Here is a 21070-nt window from a genome sequence, read left to right on the forward strand (position 1 = left end):
GTAAGCACCGGGTAATGTCTGCTAGTCTTTCGCCTTAGCCGGGCGGAGTGAGGCTTCTATCTTTATTTGAGAAGGGGAGAACAGGAGCATTGTCTCACCACAGGGTGAGATAACCAAACGCACCAAACAAGGGAGCAATCATCTGTGAGGAAACCACTGAGCCAATAAGCTATATAGTCCTAAACTGTTCGCTACTAAAGTATTAACTACAGTGTATTTTTAAAAACGCTGTGAAAACTGAAATAAAGTTACTCCATCTTACCACAGATTTGCAGCCATGTAAGTCCTTTGTGTTACGAAAGCACACCTTAAATTGGTGTAATAAAATGTCAGTTTAGACACAGTCCGTTTTTTACTTCTATCTCGGTAGCAAAAGTGCATGTTTGCGCACGAAAACGGCGCAAAAATGACGTTAGCCTAAATAATTCGTGGGTGTCTATTTGTCGAAGCGGACGTGTACTTCCCCTCGCTGTCAGAGCTCGTCTCCAACTAGATAATTCGTCTTTGAGTTCAATGAGTGGAGAGTGGACATGAACTGAAAGACTGGACATCAAAGCAAGCACAGACGGCTTGGAACCCCCCTTTTTTAAAAAAATATTTCAGCTGGAGTCATAACGAAGATGCAACGATGACTCAGCCGCAGGTGAATGAGTTCATTCCTCCTCCCGAGTGCCCTGTTTTTGAGCCCAGCTGGGAGGAATTTGCCGACCCTTTTGCGTACATCAACAAAATACGACCAATTGCAGAGAAAACTGGTATCTGCAAGATCCGACCACCGCCGGTGAGTAATTCTTTTATTTTTTACAATTATTCGTGGTGTTTGCACGGTGTGCTGGCCTCTGCCGCTGTGGCTAATTTAGAAGGCAAAGTTGTGTTTTTAAGACAGGTTTCAACATGGCGGATTGCGCCTGCGAGTAAGAATAGTGAGCTAGCCCGAGCTGGACTGTGTTGTGTTTGTAACGGCAATGGGAAGCTCTCAGACACATGCCATTCAAGAGGAAACCTGTGTCCTGGTCGGGCTTAGTCGTAAAAACAAACCAGCCTGGATTCATGATAGAGGGTCGCCCAACTTAAAGAGCGCTATAAAAAAATAATTCAAACGCAAAAGTTTGCCTGTACGCAAAATATGATGCAAATTGTTTACGTTAGCGCAGAATGAAGTGCTTCCTGGAGTCTGCGCACGGAAATGGCTCGCCTAGACTTGACCTACTAATAATTTAACAACCATTTCTGCGCACTTGGTTAAATGTAAAGTCCAAGTATCTGAGCAGGATTTGACGGATTTAGACAGGGTGAATTAACCTGACTAGCATCAGTCGGGGCCCGTTTAAAGCCGCAGTTTTCTGACATCTCACGCTGGCTAACGTACGTGCTCGGTGGCCAACTGTTTATGGAGAAAAGGGTCGTAGAAACACGGCACTCAGTGGGGGACACTGTTTCTCTCTTTCATCGTAGTTTTATCAACTTTATCCACTCAAATTACGGTTATTCTCGACTGCTACTAGCGTTAGTTTATTAACCAGATAGTTTTATACTTGCTGGCTAATCTTTATTTCGCTATTATGGAAGCAAATCCGGGGCTATTTTTTAATAATAATTCTAATTGGACGATTAGCCTGGCGTAATCTACACCTCTCTAACGTCTCAGGGGTCAAATATCAAAGTCTGTAAGGAAATACTGACAATAAAATGGCTCCCCCCCCCCCCCCCCCTTAAATATCTTAGAGCTAACATAATGCAAAAATAATGTCCCATTGACCTTATTTCTGAGACATGTGACAGTAGTGGGCATATATTTTATTCAAGGGTGTGTCCATGCGTTAAAAGGGTAGATTGAACTGATTTTTTTTCTTTCTTTCTTTTTTAAATATGCCTGACGTAATTTTTTCCAGGTATTCTCTATGTCAACTTAAAAAGATAAAATATATATTTATTTTTTGCAAGGTCCTTGACATGGGTGGAAATGTTTTAACATGTGTGCATGCATCTAAAGCAGAAATCAGGAAGCATGAAAAAAAGGAGAAAAAAAAAAGCTTATTTTGCACACTTTAACCCGTTGGGTATGAGTACAAGGGATTGAATTGTCATCAAAAGCGGATGGGTGGGGTGACTGCTTTCAGTGTTTGCTGGGTAAATGGCTGAAATGCACAGCTCATGTAAACAAAAGAAGCCAGTGGGATAAATGTGAGCAAAGATTAGCTGCTGATAGTAGTTGGATTGATATTCGAGATCTATTTGTGCTGTCTAAACTATGATTTACATTTCACAATTATAAGTCAGCACCAGCAGTTTATTCTGGAATGTTTTGATCAAAATGTGGCTCAGGCAGACCAATAAATAATCTTAAATCCTTGAAGTGATGGAAACTGGGCTCTTGAGCTGGGTTTTCTACCAGGACAAATTTATAAGTTTGTAATTTTAATGTGGTTTTTTTTTTTTTTTTTTTTTTTTTTTTTAAACTGTTATTAATGTCTATTTGTGAAGAGAGAGATCCTGGAGTTTTATTTTTTGTCTGCAAATTGTGTGTGCAAATGGTGTATACAATCCAGAGATTATAGATTGGCTCTTATTTGAGAGCCCTGTTTCTTTGTTTCATTATTCTCTTTTAACCCTTTCCCATGTACAAACGGTTCAGACAATGTTTGAAAAAGGAAGTAAACACTGCACCACAACCTGTTTTCGATCAGTGATTTTTATTTGGTGCACGGTATACAGGTAGAGTTTCCTTCAGGGTTTTACATGGATCACATTTTGACTATAGAGGTTAGCGCACATGCAGATGATTTTCGGGGACATTGCCAGGCCTGTTTGTGGTTAATTTCTCACAATTGTATTTGTCATTTTGGATTGAGATTGGAGGGCCTGAGTCATGTAGAGACCAGAATTTGTGCTTGCAGTCTTAACTACCATGGTCAGACTTGTGGAGGATGGTCAGTAAAACAGAGCACATTTCTATTTGTTTTCAAAAATTATTGTTTTGCTTTGGTCCCACAACATTTGTTAGACTAATCCAACAATAAGGTGGTGTTAATGCAGCTGTTGTTATCTCTTCTCTGGCCAGCATTTCATTTCAGCATTTCACTCATTGTCCAGGCCCAGTAAATCTTGACTGTGACATTTTAAAGAGCCTCTGGTAACGCTGCACACAGTAGGCAGTCAGCCTTAACAGTAAATGTTTGTGTTCATTTTTAAGAAATGTTGCAATAGTTGAAGATTGAAACACATCAGGAGCGTTAGACTAATTTGCAGGTCTCATTATCAGCCTGTATATGTAAATTTGCCACATTTCCTTCTCATTACAGTACTGTTTCAGTTGGTTTGGCATGTAAATGTAGTCGTCTTAAAAGAGAAAACAGACCTGTTTTGTTTTTTGTTTTTTAAGTAAAAATGGCTCCCCTTTTTGTATACTTATCACAGGTTAGGATGTTATCACAAATGACTAAAAGTTACAAAATCATAATCTATTGATATTAGATCCTACAGTGCAAACATTGCTGTTTACAGCATCTGTTCATCTATTTTCCATCAGTATTAATAATATTTAGACGATTCAAAAAATGCTAACAATGCCATTGAAACATTAAAGAAAATGTAACCTGCATGTTTTGTTTAGTTTTGAATAACAATGATAATTTTCTACCCGAATGCTTCATGTTCTGACTCTAAGAATCCCACAGACTGAACATTTTGGCCTTTTTGACTCCAGAATAGACAAAACAGTACATTGGAAGACGTCACTTTAGGCACAGAAAGTTTAATGGATACATGTTCACAATGTGGAAACTCTATCGACTAAACATTAGTCAATAATAAAAGGCACAATGCAACAACAAATAACTGAGAGAAGCTGTGGCTGCAGATTTATTGGGAGGTTTCTGTATAGTTGTTTTTATGAGTGCTTGTTACGCTATAGAAGAACAAATGTGAAACCTGAAAAGCTTATCTCCACAATAAACTTTTTTTTTCTTTTTTTTTCTTTTTTTTTTTTTTTTTGTTTACTGTTCTTTGTTCTTAGGAAGCAGTTGAGACTGTCCTTTAACTGTATGACAGCATTTACCATTATCGGTTTGATAATATGTGAGAATAACACAGTTATAATAACACTGTTTTGTATCACACATTGAACTGTACAAAATTGAGATCATTTTCCTGAATCTTGAACTTGCACTTACAACTAGTCGTACAGGAAGTTGTGCAGTATAGCATGGTTAGTGTTTTAGTTTGTAAGACAGTTGTTTTGCTCAGTTGCTTCGCATGCGGTTAGACATCGAAGTGAAGTTTGTGTTTTTAAGTGAAAGTGGGGACAGGTTCTGTTAAATAATAGCTAATTAGCAGAAATAAAGAGAACCTATGTTTGACAAATTTACTACCTTTTTGTCATATTTACACTCATTATATTTAATAGCATTAAAATGTTGACTTTTCTGAAACAATGGCTTACTGTTTCTCATTATGCAATTGTCTTTGCCTCATTCTTATGTGCCAAGCTGCAGTACTCGCATCTTATTTTCAGGTATTGAAATTGAAGTATTTACATGGAGCTCAGATGGGTATAAAGCCTGAAAGACTAAAGCCTAATTAATTTGGTAACATCAGCTTTTTCCTCTACGTTGGTTCATTTGAGTGTAATGATGATGATTACTGCAAGTAGACTTGGAATCTTGCTGTATATGATGATACCGCTGAAACTGAAAAATGTGCAAACAAAAGCATGTTTCAGTGAGTCTAATCGTCACAGCTTTAGTCTAATCTTGCTTAAAATGGTCTGTCTTTTTATTTTGTTTTTTGTTTTTCCTTTACTCATTTCAGGATTGGCAGCCACCGTTTGCTTGTGATGTCGACAGACTTAAATTCACACCGCGAATACAACGGCTCAATGAGCTTGAGGTACATTTGTCATCTTTATATATTTACAAAATCCAGTTTTGCTCATCTCTTGTATTCAGGTATTGCCTCACTCGCTGTGCTTTTGTTCATTGTCCTTCAAAAAAAAAAAAATGGCAGCATCGTCAAAATATCTGATTCACTATCATGTCATGGTGAGCCGTGAAAAGACTGCAGACATATTTCCCTCTTTTAAAAAATGTTAATACTAGTAGGAGAGAATCAAAAAGATAGTAACTCAGTCATTTTATTTCTTTATTTTTTGTACTCTTCTTTTTGGAGCACTTAGTACTTCTCAGGTTATTTTCTTACAACTCCAATGCTTATTGTTTGAGGAGCTAAACAATTTTTCTTTTTTCCTTAAGGCTCAGACCAGAGTTAAACTCAACTTCCTGGATCAAATAGCAAAATTCTGGGAGCTACAAGGATGCAAACTGAAAATTCCTCAAGTGGAAAGAAAGATTCTGGATCTGTACCAACTGAATAAGGTGTGAAAATCCCCACTAGTGCTACAGTTATGAATCTAAGAGGGTGATCATGAATACGTTACAACTGAATTACAATTGATTTTTATGACTTGTGAATCAGCAGATGGGTGACAAATTAAAGGAAAAACCTGAACATTTAAGTACTACAGTGAGGAGCTGTGAGGCTAAGTATAAGAGGAGGGGGGGATCATTTAGCTCAGTGGCCTCAAACTAGGGTTTGTGAGCCACAGATTGGGTAATTACATTAACACGTTATGGTACCTGGCATGTAGTGGCACGTAAATGCATCATCTGCGGTTGAGCTAATTAGCACAATGGAAAAATATTTAAGTCAGTTCACATTACTAAGTAATACAAAAGCCAAACCAGCTAAAATTAGAAAGTATGACAACATTTACCTCGATCTTGGCTTTATCGAGAATGGCAATGGAAGACCAAAATGTGTTGTTTGTCTTCGAGTGTTAGTAAATGAAGCCAGCCAACCTAAAGCGGCATCTCATCACAAAGCACCCAGAGTTTTATCAGCATGAGGATTTTAAAGGGGTTCTTAAAATTTTTTTACACCCCTATAAGGGTGCTTAGTTAATCTGATTTAACTAAGATTGTTTGGTTTCACTTGTCCTGGTGAAAGTAACACCCTCAATAGTGGCTTAGACGCCAATCTGAGCTGGGAAAAACCTGCACCCCAGCTGGGAGCAGAGACTTGGAAAATGATTTTCCTACTAAGACAATTCATCTCCATTATTTATTTTTTTATTTTTTTTAATTTGTCACTTGTCAGTACAACAACTTTCTACACCAGTGAACTTGCCTTACTTGATATTTAATTTATTATTTCACTTATTTCACGCAAGTTGGTGAATGAAGAGGGTGGTTTTGATGCAGTCTGCAGAGAACGCCGCTGGACTAAGATTTCCGTCAAGATGGGCTTTGCTCCAGGAAAGGCTATTGGCTCCCATCTGCGGGCACACTATGAGCGAATCCTCTACCCATATAACCTTTTCCAGACTGGAGCCAATCTCCCTGTACGTACTCTCACCTGTTTTCTTTTTACAGAGTAACAGTAGGCAGTCTGGTTCACAGCTGGCTGGATGTTTATTGGAAGACTCTGCAATCCATTAGTTTCTTCCAAGATGTACACAGGAGATGAACTCAGGAGCAATGACCGGGGACTGCTTGTTTGCAGGCTAAATGCACATGAAATTATTGGTTGGATTATAATGACAGAAAAATAATTATTTTAATGGAATAAATGTGGAATATGATGGAAACAACAGCCTGGTCTTAAGCACTTTAGTGTCTTATTGAGTCTTCTCACCCACAGTGATACTGTGCACAGTTATCAAAGAGTAACGGGGGGTTTATTTTGTGATATTATTTTTTTTTTTTTTTTTTTTTTTTTTTTTTAAAATTTTTTTTAAATTTTTTTTTAATTAATTAATTTATTTTGTGCTTCAGAGGTTAGATCAACCAGAAGCCTGTAGTACAAAGCAGGCATGTGAAAGTAACTCCAGGGTTAACCCTGGGTTTTCAAAATTGCAATAGCAGTTCAATTCTTGCTGGAGTACATCTCCATGGTAACTTATACTTCAGACCTAACTGCCTCCTGAGTAAGCTATGTTCTAGTTTAGAGGTCAGCAGGTGTGAAATCTACACTTAGTGACTGATCAAATCTCTGGAAAATGGCGTCACAATTCCCAGAAGATTCCACACGGAATCAGTGTGGATGGTCTAAAGAACAGGGCACCTATTTGTGCTTGTTGACCTTATATAAAATTTGCAAGTAGAGTAATTCTACATGTGAACGATGTCTCTATATTTAATCCTTACACTCATATTGTCAAATACCACTGCAGCTGATGGATTGAAAAGGAAAACTATCATAAGCACATCTAAACATTAATTTAATGGAACAACAATTATATTAACTGTCAGACACTCCCACGTCTTAATAATACAGCTGTGATACTAAGAAGGTTGTTAACTTGCAGTGTCAGCATTTTTGCCAGCTTTCCTTCCTGGTTTTAAATAGGCTAAACTTTATTAATGTAGTAGACCTTTTCCAGTCTCACTGGCCAAAGAGCTTTTCGGTGCTTATCCTGTTACAGACATTCGTACCACTTATTTGTAATATACTTTAAGCTTGTTTTATGTGTTAATTCTCCATATTTTTCTAATAGATTTAGCTTTCTTTGTAAAGCCAGCCATTCAGCCAGTGGACCTGTCCATGTTTGTTACTGGTCAGATGCCATTAATGTCACCTCTTTCATGTTAATGTGCTGGTAGCTAGATTGGGGAAACCCTGGGTTATACTTACTGAGTTATGCGCTCAGCTTCATGTGACCACGTAACCTGATTGTTGATCTTAGGGTAAGTGAAACCAGATAACAGACAGGACATCCTGGTTATGTTAAATTGGCCTTGTAGTACAGACCTCAGGACTACAAAGCATGTAGTACTGTTGCTTAACCTTCATCCAGTACACACCAAAAACGGTGCAGTTCAGTCTCTTGACAGTGTCTTGAAAGCAAATGAGTATGAAGGAATTTTATTTGCACTTGATGTGCTTTTATTGTAAAAGTTTCCACCATGTAAATTCAAGTGTTGTATGACCTTCCATTATGCACACACCAAAATAAGGTGTTGTCAGAGTGACTTTTCCAGTGTAAGAAAGACTGATTTTATCCAACACAAATTCCTAAAAGTTAAAACTGACAGTAAAAATTCACTGGGAACAAATTTAGTTGCAGGTATCTTGCAAGTTTGACTTAAACTTTGAGATCTGTTGACAGATCTACACTCTGACTGACATTTCTTTTTTGATGTCTTTAAATAGAAGCATCACAGCGGTAAAACTTTTGACTTTTTGAAACTCATATACTCAATTCTGGTACTTTCAAATGTTGACAACCATGTTTGAATGTAGAGATCCTCAGATATTTGATAATTAAATCGTTGCCAGTTTTTAATCTTTTTTTGGGGGGGGCAGGGGGTTCTGTGTGTTTAATTTGGTGTCATTCACTTCTTCCTACAGGCAGCCACCTTGACCAATGACACTAAAGATAAGGAGTACACCCCTCACGACCTGCCGCAGCGCCAATCTGTCCAGCCCCAGGAGACCTGCAGCATTGCTCGCCGAGCCAAACGAATGAGATCTGAGGTGAGTCTGTCATCTTTGACATTTCCCTCTGAATCATAACTTCTTTGTGTTATGGATTTTACTCTGAAATTCTTAAAACTCTATTTAATTGTTAGGCTTTGATTAACTCATTTTCACCTATAAGGTCAGGTCAATAATTGTTACTGGCTGCTGGCAGTAGAGTTCGTTCTCCAGATTTGTGGTTACTTTAAACAACGATGGCCTCCTTTAACCATCTGATCTCCAGCGAAGCTAATTGATGCCTTTGAAGCAGGCAAAGGCTATAAAAAGGTAGTTTACACTGACTGTAATGGAGGATAAAGGAACTGTGAAAGTTGCAGCAAAACAGCAGGAACCAGAAAACCACATGTCTGCTGGGCATTTAGGCAAAACACAACTCCCTGTTGACTGCAGAAGAACTGCAGGAAGGCTTAGCTGACGCATGAGTAGTGGGCACTGTTCCAGTGTGCAGCATTCTTAATGACTCTGCTGCATGCGTTTTTTTTGGTTTTTTTTAAATTTATTATTAATTTTTTAAAAATAAAGTGTTGTGCATTTGTCTTGACAGGCTTTTGTTTCAGCTCTAAAACAAGATGTTTCTATGTCTTGTCATTATGACAGCATTTTACTAGTTATATTCCCACATTAGTTTTGAAAGTACAGCTGACTCTGTTTCTGACTCTTGCTGCAGAGGGGCTATGTCAAAAGTGAACCCAGAGAAGTTCGTGAGACTCGTCCCAACCTGAGGAGGAGGATGGGAACATTTGTTGCCAAGCCAGAACCTGGTAAGAAAAATAAACCTGACCTGTACTGATATATTTATAAATAGAAATAATTGGTTTGTGTAATGGGTCTGAGTGTTATTGGGGACTCCTGAAGCCTCCAATCAATCTTCGTCCTTGTCTTTCAGTGAGAATGGCAGTCACTGAGGTGAAAAAGGAGCCCATTGATCACAAGGATACAACTGAATATGAAGAAACTGTATTAGATAAAATTATCAAACCTCCAGTGAATAAAGTAAATGTTTCCCTATGTACTAAATTTATTGGCCAACTACTTTTTGTTACATGATTCAAACATGGATCTATTTTGTACACAGTACATCCTCATAAGTGTTCTGTCTCATCAGGTGGACCACTACATGTGTCTGGTGTGTGGCAGTGGAAGCGCTGAGGACCGCCTGCTATTATGCGACGGCTGCGATGACAGCTATCACATCTTCTGTCTCATCCCTCCGCTCCACGATGTTCCCAGAGGCGACTGGAGATGCCCCAGGTGCCTGGTTGAGGTGAGCTATACCTCCTTCCCCCTCAGGAAGCTCAAGTCACCGTGAACTGGAGTGTAGTCTCCCATCTGACATGTACAATTATAGTATAATCCCAAGTGGCTTGTTTTAACTTCATATACAATCTTTTGGTTTTGACAGGAATGTGGCAAACCAGCTGTTGCATTTGGCTTTGAGCAGGCCAGCAGGAGCTACACCCTCCAAACTTTTGGAGACATGGCTGACTCCTTCAAGTCTGATTATTTCAATATGCCAGTTCATGTGAGTTTTCATCACACATACACTGAGTAGCCTTTAGTCTGTTTTGTTGATACTTGCAGTTCATTTTAGTCAAAAGTAAAGTCTTTAAGTTCCAGTTTCTTGTTTCTGTTTATTGATGTCAGCAGCTTAATAGTTTAGAAATGTAAGCGTGAAGGTTCTCTATATACAACAAAAACGGGCTAAATGGACACTCTCTGAATAATTCCTCTTTTTCAAACCATTCTCTATAAACAGAGGTGGTTTTGTGGGGAAGATTTCAGCACATGAAATCCTCAAACCAGTCAGACTGGCACCTACAACCACACATGTTCAGTGTCATTTAAATCACCTTTCTTCCTCATTTGCGATACTCATTTGTGATAGCTGCTGCCATGTGATTGGCTAATTAGACACCTGCATTAATAAGCAGTTGACCAGACCTATCTAATGAATTGGCCAATGACTTTATGCTATAATAATGTCTTTTAACCAACGATCAACATAAATGAGACTTTCATCATATTTTTCAGCTCAAACATATGAGCACTAATATGAAACACATACTAGATTAAGTTATTACTAAGTACAATTATGATAAGTTGGGGAAGTGGAAGGAATTTATTTAAATTTATTTCACTATTCAGAAATTTTAAACACACACATACAGGCCATGATAGAAATAGAATAACAACAATCAGAAGTGAAAACAAAACAAATTGAGAAATTCTTTAATATGCTCCAATTTGCTGCTTTTTTTTTTTTTTTTAACCACGTTGTAAGCAACTTTGAGTATTTCTTACATTTCTTACCAGAAGTGATGTAAATCTAGTTTTCCCACAACTTTATTTATTTATGCTATTGAATGTCCTCCAAATGTGACAGCTTGCACAATCAAAACAGAGGCTGCACTGGCTCTTACTAACTGCTCTGTGCGCAACACCATAACAATGTACAAAATGAAAGTATTCCAGTGCACGAAAGTGCCGTTTTCATCATAAACCAGTTTTTTTTTTTTTTGGTTTTTTTAAAAAAAAACAAGGAAAACGGCCCTGGATTCCATTATGATTATAAATGCTTTAATATAAATCCTTCATTTATTTTTTTCTTAATTCTATTAAGATGGTGCCTACTGAGCTGGTGGAGAAGGAGTTCTGGCGTCTAGTGAGTACCATCGAGGAGGATGTGACTGTGGAGTATGGAGCAGACATCGCCTCCAAGGAGTTTGGGAGTGGTTTTCCCGTGAGAAACGGCCATTTTGAAGTTTCTCCTGAGGATGAGGTACAAATTGTCTGTCATGGGAATGTATTGTGCCTTCTCTCTGTGAAAATGCTTTGTCTCCTTTTGTTTTCTTTAAAGCATTAAATATCAATAAACAATAGAAAAAAATATATAGTTGTCTATATAAGACTAATATTTTTATGTATATTAATGTTTTTAATTTCTCAAAGCATGGTAACTTTTACAGCTGAATTATCACCAAAAGTGGTGTTAGATTTCTGGCAGGCAACAGTAAAAATAAGCGTGACTGATGTTTGCAGTCGCATATTAAAAGTTTTCTGGGCTATATCTGAGTGAGTGGAGTATTTAGACCTGTGTCTTACCCGCAGCATTACCTGACCAGCGGCTGGAACTTGAACAATATGCCGGTCCTCGATGCCTCGGTGCTGACTCACATTACAGCTGACATCTGTGGCATGAAGGTACCCTGGCTGTACGTGGGCATGTGTTTTTCCTCTTTCTGCTGGCACATCGAGGACCACTGGAGCTACTCCATAAACTATCTTCACTGGTACAGTGGACTTTTTAACTCTATTGTGTAACTGTGATGATGATGATTTTTAATTTGGGAGTTTGGATTTTTTTTTTTTTTTTTTTTTTAAACTCTAAAAGCAGTTTTGTGTGTGTGTACATCAGAAACGCATCTCATCTGAACTTCAAAATCAAGGAAAAACCAAACGGACAGGAGCGTGTCACTCCATTGTGAAACTTATTTATAATGCATAAAACTGTGTTACATGCGGGGTTACCGTGATTGGGGTTTTTTTTGTTACTAAGAGGTTTGTCCACATGTGCAGGGGTGAGCCTAAGACGTGGTATGGGGCTCCTGGTTATGCTGCAGAGCACCTCGAAGCGGTCATGAAGAAACTAGCTCCTGAGCTGTTTGAGTCTCAGCCAGACCTCCTTCATCAGCTGGTCACCATCATGAATCCCAACACGCTGATGAACAACGGCGTCCCGGTAAATAAAAACAGTGAAGACAAATTTGCGCATACATGATTTTCTCACACAATTATGGAAATCAAATTAAAGAGATTTAAATGTCAACATTGTTTAAACTGTTTTACTCATTTGTTTTGAGATTGAATTCATTTTAAAACGACTTCATGGAACATTTCTTTCTTGTATTTTCACCTGTAGATTTATCGCACCAACCAGTGTGCAGGTGAGTTCGTCATCACTTTCCCCAGAGCTTACCACAGTGGATTCAACCAGGGTTTCAACTTTGCTGAAGCGGTCAACTTCTGCACAATGGACTGGGTAAGAAATGTTTTATTATGTATCACATAATACTATACTTAGTTTTCAGTTTGTTTCACTAAGCTTAATCCAGGATTAGACCCTAAACAGAAGCTTGTTGTTACTAATATTACTGTTTTGGCGCCACATGATTGACTCATTCCTCTTGAACACCCCTTGATCTCCATGTTTTCTGATAGATGCCCTTTGGCCGTGGCTGTGTGGCTCACTATCGTCAGCTGAACAGATACTGCGTCTTCTCCCACGATGAGATGGTTTGCAACATGGCCATTAAAGCTGACACGATAGATGTCAACCTGGCCGCCACTCTGCATGAGGATATGGTTATCATGATCCAACAGGAGAAGGAACTACGAGAGAAAATCACTAAAAAGGTGAGGAGCTTCATCCTCAGTATCCAGTGTTTTTAAACATGCACATTACAACCATCAAAAAAGAAGCACAAAATAACAGATTTCATCTATCAGACTGAAATAAGGGAGAACTTAAAATTTTTAAAGATGTTTGTCACAATATAAGTTTCCACTCGAGAGATCTTATTTTTTAGGTACACATATGTCACATTTGGCTCCTCTGTCTCTTGTGCTGCTCTAACGACTGAATCTGTGTCCCCAGGGTGTGATGCAGTCTCGACAGGTTGATTATGAGGTGCTCCCAGACGAGGCGCGGCAGTGTTTCAAGTGTCTGACCACCTGTTACCTGTCTGGCATCACCTGTGCCTGCAGTCCTGACAAGATGGTTTGCCTGTACCACACCCAGAACCTCTGCTCTTGTCCTCCTATCAACCTCACACTCCAGTAAGTAATTAATCAGAGGAACACTGCATACTCATTTTCATATTCATTTCTCTTCTCATGTACTGTCACAGCTGTGTGGCCTACTTTAAATGTTACGTGAAGTAAAAGTTGGAGCAAATTTTCCCTGAAAGCAAAAACATAAAAAATTAAGCACTGTTTCACAAAAAAAGTAACTTATACTTTCACCAACTACTAGTCAACCTACAAATATTAAGCTGTGCAAGGCCAGCCTGCCTTTTTTATAAAGACAAGGTTTGGAGCTTGCAATGTTTGGCAGAGGCGATTATGACTTTCTGCTGAAAACTGACATGGCAGTTATCAGTTTATTCACCAAGTTTTGTTTTTCTTTTTTTCGTCCAGTTACAAGTTTACACTGGATGAGTTGTACCCATTGATGGCATCTGTGAAGCTGCGTGCCAATTCATATAAAGACTGGGTGTCTAATGTCCAGGACATTGTGGAAAACAAAGGAACCAAGAAAAAAGGTGCCACCACAGTGATGCACTTTCTGTAATCTCAGCGAGTTACTCAAATGTTAACGTGTAGTTTGGACTCTTCTAACGAACTCTTGTTTTTCCTGGTTAGGGTTGGAGGATCTTCACATCCTGGTAGAGCAAGCGGAAACAAAGGCGTTTCCTCAAAGCAGCCTCCTGGATCAGCTGCGTACAATTGCCTCAGAGGCCGATAAAGTTTCTGTGACGGCACAGCAGCTTCTCAACGGGAAGAGGCAGACGAGGTACTGAAATCTGATTTGAAATGTTCCACGCTGCTCGTGGCTCCATCTTTAGTTCTGTGAAACGGCCATGTTGATTCAGTTTCATATAAGGTCACACAAGATATTACACAATTATGTCATGTTCTTGTTATTTTCTGGAACAACCCGTTTTGTGGGACAGATTTCCAATTTGTGCTAGTGTGAGCTTACTCACATTTATGCAAATTGCTGTTGTTGAGCTTATCTGCTCGGCCGTTTTCTTTATTTTTTTTCTTTTTTTTTCTTTTTTTTTGCCAGTCAAAGTGCTAAGTGACACCACTTAGTGTAAATCAGTTTTAATCTGTGTTTCAGGTACCGCTCTGGGGGAGGCAAGTCCCAAAGCCAGAATGAGTTAACTGTGGAGGAGCTGAGGTCATTTGTCAAACAACTGGACAGCCTGCCATGTAACATCCGACAGGCTCCTTTACTGAAGGTTTGTTTATTTAAAAAGTAAATACAATTTTTAATTGTATAAATTTAATTATTCCAAGCTATTAGTCTCTTGAGAAAATTGCTTCAACTTCAGTCCTTATGTGTCCAAGGTTTGGCAGTATCTCTAGACTTTAGATTTGTAAGGTGTGGCCGAGGTAATATTGCAACGTCATACCTGTTGGATGTGATCTACAGGATCTTTTGACTCGGGTGGATGACTTCCAGCAGCGCAGTGAATGCCTCCTTTCTGATGAGTCACCCAGTGCGCTGGAGCTGCAGGACCTGCTGGATGTGAGTCTGGGCCTGGACGTGGAACTGCCGCAGCTACCCCTTCTCAGAGAGAGACTGGAGCAGGCTCGATGGTTGGAGACCGTTCAGCAAGCCAGCAGTCGGCCGGACAGCTTGTGTCTGGACACGATGAGGAGGCTGATAGACCAGGGTGTGGGCCTGGCCCCTCACAGCTCTGTGGAGAGGGCCATGGCTCGTCTGCAGGAGTTGCTGACAGTGTCAGAGCAGTGGGAGGAGCGAGTGCTCAGTCTCCTGGAGGCCAGGTGAGATATGACGGTTCACATCTTCTTTCATGCTCACATCATGATGACAGAAGGCAGAAATGAAGAAAATCCAAGGTTATTACAACTAATGAACTCTATGAAAATGCAGTAAAATTCACATTTTGTGTTGTGTGAAAGTGTAAAACCAGCTGAAAACTTCAGACGGAGTGAAATGTGCCACATCTGTAGAGCTGGGTCGTGGTGGATAAAAGTGGATTATGGTGCTGTGACAGGCAGGCGAACATTTTTCTTGTAAAACAAAGGGGGGCCTAGCAAGAAAAGTTTGGGAACCACTGGCTTAACCCATTAATAGATAAACATAAACCAAATACTACAAATGAGCTTATGGTCTTTCATTTTTAGAAATGTCTATTTTATTTCTTTATCACTTGTATAAAACCTAAACATCTACACTGTTTTCTAACCCTGACGCCTCTTCACAGGCCATATCAGGGCATAGAAACCCTTGTAGCTGCTCTGCAGGAAGTAGAAAACATCCCTGCTTATCTGCCCAACTGTCTGCAGCTGAAGGATGTCGTCACCAAGGCCAAAAAATGGCTCCATGAAGCTGAAACACTGCAGGTAAAAATCATACTTTATGCTTTCAGCACTTTAGTTTGAGTAATGGGTGAAACTGAATTATTAATCTTGTCTGTGCTTACAGCTTGGGGGACGTATTCCTGTGCTCGACATTCTCTCTGAGCTGGTTCTCAGAGCAGAGGGCATCCCAGTGAAGCTCGACCCGCTCAGTCGACTGGAGGCCCTTGTCAGTGATGTCAAGAGCTGGAAGGAGACGGCCGCAAAGACATTCCTATTGAAAAACTCCCCTTTCTCACTTCTAGAGGTAAATGCGTATGCAAATGTGGCTGACCAATTTAATCATTATGCATCAGTATGAAAATTTAGTGCCAGATATCACAAAACTACAAGTGTGGCAAATTACCTGAACTTGAAAAGCGCCTCTAATAGAATTTGTCATCATGTTTTCAGGTCCTCTGCCCAAGGTGTGACATCGGATCTGCACATCAGAAGTCAAAATCTAAAAAAGTGAAAGAAGCTCCACAGATCATTAAAAAGACTTTAACAAAACTGGACTCTTTGTGTGATGTAGAGAGAGCTCTCTCTGAGAGTAAGGACTCTGCCTCTGCTGTAAGTATGGCTGCATCAAATTTTCTTTTTCTCTGGTAACTTTTTCAGTATAGTTAGGACTAAAAACCAGCTCTTGTATAGTTTCCTTTACTCCAGAATCCTTCTTTGTTAAGAAGTGCTGTTTTTTTTTTTTGTTTTTTTTTGTATTCTTTTTAACTTATAAACAGATAAAAACTCTGTCAGTAAATATTGTCTATGAATGCCATTTCAACCATTTAACCTAGTATTAGAAGCAGTGACTCTGACTCTATCTTGGTCACCTTTAGTAGGTTAACCTAGCATTAAACGAGGTTTAGTAGGCACAAATCTGTGTAACGATGAGTGGAGGGTTCCTCAGAAAATGAATGGGGGGGAAAAATATGATTTCCTTTATTAGAAGTCTCATCAGGGAAAGTTAATATATTAATAGAGACATTGGCATTAGGCTTCAGATTAGTTTTTAATTTCATCTAATTTTCTCTCCTCACAGATGACCACTCTCGCCGAGGTCCGACAGAGGGAGATGGAGATCTTACTGTCTTTGAGGTCTTCAAACGAGTCAAAGCTCCTTCCTGCTGAAAGCTGTTGTGCACTTAGTGTTTGTGTTTGCCAAAAGGCTCCCTCAGGAGCCATGATGCAGTGCGAGCTCTGTCGAGACATTTTCCACTGCGGGTGTGTTACAACAACCGCAGAACTTGAGTACGGTCAGGCCTGGCTGTGCCCGCTGTGCCAGCGGTCGAGAAAACCACCTCTGGACAAAGTCCTGCCCCTGCTGGCCTCCCTTCAGAGGATTCGGGTCCGCCTGCCAGAGGGCGACGCTCTGCGGTTCCTCATCGAGAGGACTGTGAGATGGCAGCACAGAGTCCAGCAAGCCTGCGCAGATGGAGTACTCGAGAACGTGTCAAAGATGGTCAGTGTCTTTTATTTTGTAAACATTGTTGTTGATTTAAGTTAAGCGTTTGTGGTCTGAATTATTGTGATTCACCATCAGGAGTCCCGTTTTCTAGACACCATCATGGAAACACTAGACACTGAGCATTTACAGTCACTGATGGCGTTTTTAATTGTTTCAGGTGAGAGTTGGACCTAGAGAGTCTTCACATTTGCCTCAGGAAAAAAATGGGTCAGCTTTTTATACAGAGCACAAGTCTGTTCCGCTCCACGGTAAGTGTCAAAGCTTTTTCATTTAAGCACTCTGTGCAGTTTCACTTTTCAGAGCAACTCTGATGCTCATTTTGTTTTAATTTTTCACAGGACTTAGTCCTGAGCTGGAGGAGCTGATGGTGGAGGGATTCCTGCTGCAGGTCACTCTGCCTGAGACGGAGCAGCTGTACAGATATCTACTCTACAAACTGGTCCCCCTGCCCTCACAGAGCCCTCCCTGTGGGAACAGCACAGAACAGGACCAGAAGTCTCCAAAAGGGAGCCCTCAACACAAGGTAACAGCTCCTACTAAGTGTCACACCAAATGCATTATGCCATAATGCTCTTGTTTATTAAGTCCACTTTCCGTATGTTGTGCTTAGAATGGCGTGTCGAGCCTGAAAAAGGAGGCCGTGAACAGTCAGAGCAAGCGGACCAAGCGACGTAAGGACAGCTCCGATTCTCAGCACAGCGAGAAGGCCAAGAAGTGTCGCAAGAAAAAGCCCAAGAGAAGCAAAGAAAGGACCGAAGAATCGAAGAGAAGCGGTTCGCCCACGCACACGTCATCTGACCCTGCTCTTTCAGATTCAGAAGAGGACTACTCGCTGTGTGCTGCACCGTGGTGCAGAGAGCCAGAGGGTGATGAGGTGAGTTTCATTAGTCTGCTGCATTTACACCAACTTATGTAAATACTTATGTGCCTGTATAGCTGAAGTTTAAGTGTACAAAGTGAAAATTTATTGTATCTCGTCTTGTCATTTTTAGGTAAACTGGGTCCAGTGTGACGGCAACTGCAATCAATGGTTTCACCAGATCTGCGTCGGCCTGTCTGCTGAGCGTGCGGAGAAGGAGGATTATGTTTGCATAAGCTGCACACAGCCAGAATACAGCAGAGCAGAATAAAGACCAAAAAGTCATGTTGAAGGATGAGCAGATTTACTGCAGATGCTGCAGCACTTAAGTGCACACCTGAACTCTGTGTGTCCTGCGGCTTCTCCCCTTTACCTTCTGGCTTGCCCTCAGTGAACATGGTGCTACTTCTTTTTCCCCAGAGTTACTAAAGACTTCTGTCACTGTTTTGTTTTGTTTGTCACATGGCTGGATTTTCAGCCAGTCAACTAATCCTTTCTGAAACTTTCCAAGACTCGATGCAGATGTGGTAACGTGTTTCAAGAACCAACAGCGCAGGGATTTTTCAACCAAAAAATGTCAGTTTGGCATTTTAGAACAGTTTGTTTTTCTTTTACATGCATCTGAACAATGTGAAACTTATCTTTTTTTTCTTGTAGATTAAATATTATTTATCTAAGCAATAGCTGAACAGATTAATTGAAGGTTCAGTTTTCACCTGAGCTATATTTGTGCGTAGAAAAACTTTGATAAAATGCCTTCCTAAAGCAAAAACCCTGAAGAATTCACTTTATGACCCTATGATACACAGTTCACTTCAAATTTGTGTACACGTCAAAACCGAAATGGATCAACGATCCTTTCACAAACCACTGACTTTGATATAAAGTCAGGTTTTCCTTCTGTGATGTCTGCAGAGGAAAGTAAAAGTCCTGGATCCCATATTCCTGCTGTTGGGTGAGACTCAATTAAAGCCACAAAGTAAGAATGAACTGTCCGACATCAAAGGAATGTACATGTTGTTTTTTGGGTGGATTTTCCCTTTATGGCTGAGGCTGATATATGTGTTGGACTTAGATTTAACACAGACTGTGTGATTTATTTTGCCACGGGTATATGACCTTTTTCCTGCTCCTTTGGGTAAATAATATAATTCATATGTTGCAGTTTGCATTATAAAATAAAACGTTTGTTCCTGTACGGCTGGACTCCTCAGTACTCGGCGTTGAATACCATGAAAGTTAGTTTGTGGATTTTCAGCTGTTTTTTGTTTGTTTTTTAAAGAGTGTGTGTGTGTGTGTGTGTGTGTGTGTGTGTGTGTGTGTGTGTGTGTGTGTGTGTATTTTTTTTTCTTTTTTTTTTTTTTTTTTCCCCCCCATCCATTTTGGAAGAGGAAAAGATGTTCAGTGATCCTCAAGTCGACAGGAAAACTGATCGCTTCAGAAACAGAGTCACTTCAACCTGTTGGGGAGACTTCAGAATTTATTTCGTCTCCTTTGCTTAACTGTGAGCTTGTAGCATACTTCATTCAATAGAAAACACAAACTTGAGTGGGGGGGGGGCATTTATTTGTGATTGTTTAACAGACACAGGTATTCATTGCCACTAATATAATTCCTCACATGTAAATTCAATTAACTGCAGAAAGAGCTCAGCATACACACACTATCACAGGCTCCAGTGTCTGCTGGCAAGCCAAAAATGAAATTCACTTGTTCTTTCTCAAGCACAACTTTTGACATACTATTCTTTTAAAACCCAATAAAGGGTTGTTTAGTTGGCTATCCTGTTTATTTGAACCGTTCGTAATTTAAAAGTCTATACTGTACTCTGTGGCTCATATGTTTAGATACACTAACTTTGTAAAAATTTATATATAGCCCTAATTTGTGGTCAACGCTAACGTACAGGGAACAGTATGCCACAAGATACAGGTAAGAAGGCTGCTGACCAAAGAGGAGAGGAGTTGTGCATGAGTCCGATGGCTGAGCCAACAGGTATACATCACGGGTGGTCTTACTGAACATTATGTGGATGGAGTCTCCACCAGATTTATTAATTCTATTGAATGAATTATAATAATAAAAAGAGTGATCTATGCACGTTTTCAGCAGAGTCTGAACCAATCTTTCAGAATTAAAAGCAAAGTACTAATTTCTGCAATGTAGTATATGACCAATAGAGGGCGTCAAAGTAAAGGCATAAATTACATCGTCCATTTCCCAACTCTCTGTGAATGGTACTCATGGCCTTTCATCAGTGGGCCTTGATCAGTGGTTGTTGATCAATGGTCATGAGAATTTGCATAGTTAGGATGAAGGAACTGACCTCACAAGGATGTTAAACTCGTTTTTTTTTTTAGTTTTTTTTTTTTTTTTTATCAAGGGCCACATACAGCCCACTTTGATCTTAAACCGGCCAGACCACTGAAACCCTCCTTTCTATTGTTGTAAAGACGATTACCTGCACATTTAACCCCTGAAATAGTTTAATATAAGAAAAAGAAGTACTATTCTGACAGTATATCCTACATTTTCCACATGATATAGAAATTCTGCTGGAGGAAATGAAAGAAATCTTTCAGTGCTACACTTTGGGCTTAAATTTTAAGAAATGTGTAAAATTACAGAAGAAATTCTGGTAACTCAGCCCAGACAGTCTGTGTTCTTCTCTAAAGTAGACAAGGCAGGACGTGGATACTCTCAGTTTTGACAGACTCACTTAGTGCACACTTAAAATAGTTTAGGCCTCTGTAATGCATGCATGCAAATCTAAAGAAACTATTTTCACATCCTGTAAAGCTTTACCATCTGCACCTTCTGTAACATATTTTCACTAATCTAAGAGATCATTTTTGTTGGTCTAATGCTATTTTACTCGACAGTCCTGCTGTCGGTTATAATGTGCACAATGTAATATGTGGACTTTTAGTGCCTTCAGAAATGCCTTAAACAGTTGTGCTAATTATATGAACTACTTAGTTTATATTAGTAAGAAGTAAATAGTAAACATTCCTCTGGTTTTTACAAAGGTCTACCTGAAGATAAATTGGTCAATGCAG

General features: G+C 39.6%; 1 protein-coding gene across 1 annotated transcript; it reads left to right on the forward strand.

The window, feature by feature from the left end:
• On the forward strand, positions 1–19209 carry kdm5ba (lysine demethylase 5Ba). Its single transcript, XM_082532945.1, has 27 exons — positions 1–781; positions 4810–4887; positions 5250–5372; positions 6227–6397; positions 8407–8532; positions 9203–9296; positions 9422–9528; positions 9641–9799; positions 9938–10057; positions 11156–11314; positions 11644–11825; positions 12112–12274; positions 12455–12574; positions 12754–12948; positions 13190–13371; positions 13732–13856; positions 13957–14107; positions 14438–14558; positions 14753–15108; positions 15552–15690; positions 15773–15952; positions 16099–16257; positions 16727–17146; positions 17310–17400; positions 17491–17675; positions 17763–18026; positions 18145–19209. Exons 1-27 carry the CDS (start codon positions 629–631, stop codon positions 18280–18282), a joined length of 4461 nt encoding a protein of 1486 aa, XP_082389071.1. The 5' UTR covers positions 1–628; the 3' UTR covers positions 18283–19209.
• The last annotated feature ends 1861 nt before the right edge of the window (positions 19210–21070 follow it).

This window comes from Aulonocara stuartgranti, assembly GCF_965226115.1.
Source record: "Aulonocara stuartgranti genome assembly, chromosome: 5".
Classification (NCBI taxonomy): domain Eukaryota; kingdom Metazoa; phylum Chordata; class Actinopteri; order Cichliformes; family Cichlidae; genus Aulonocara; species Aulonocara stuartgranti.

Coding starts and splice junctions, on each gene's coding strand:
- kdm5ba (XM_082532945.1), top strand. CDS start 629: ATGACTCAGCCGCAGGTGAATGAGTTCATTCCTCCTCCCGAGTGCCCT. Junction 16,258..16,726: donor GTAAGGACTCTGCCTCTGCT/GTAAGTATGGCT, acceptor CTCTCCTCACAG/ATGACCACTCTCGCCGAGGT. Junction 17,676..17,762: donor AAGGGAGCCCTCAACACAAG/GTAACAGCTCCT, acceptor TGTTGTGCTTAG/AATGGCGTGTCGAGCCTGAA.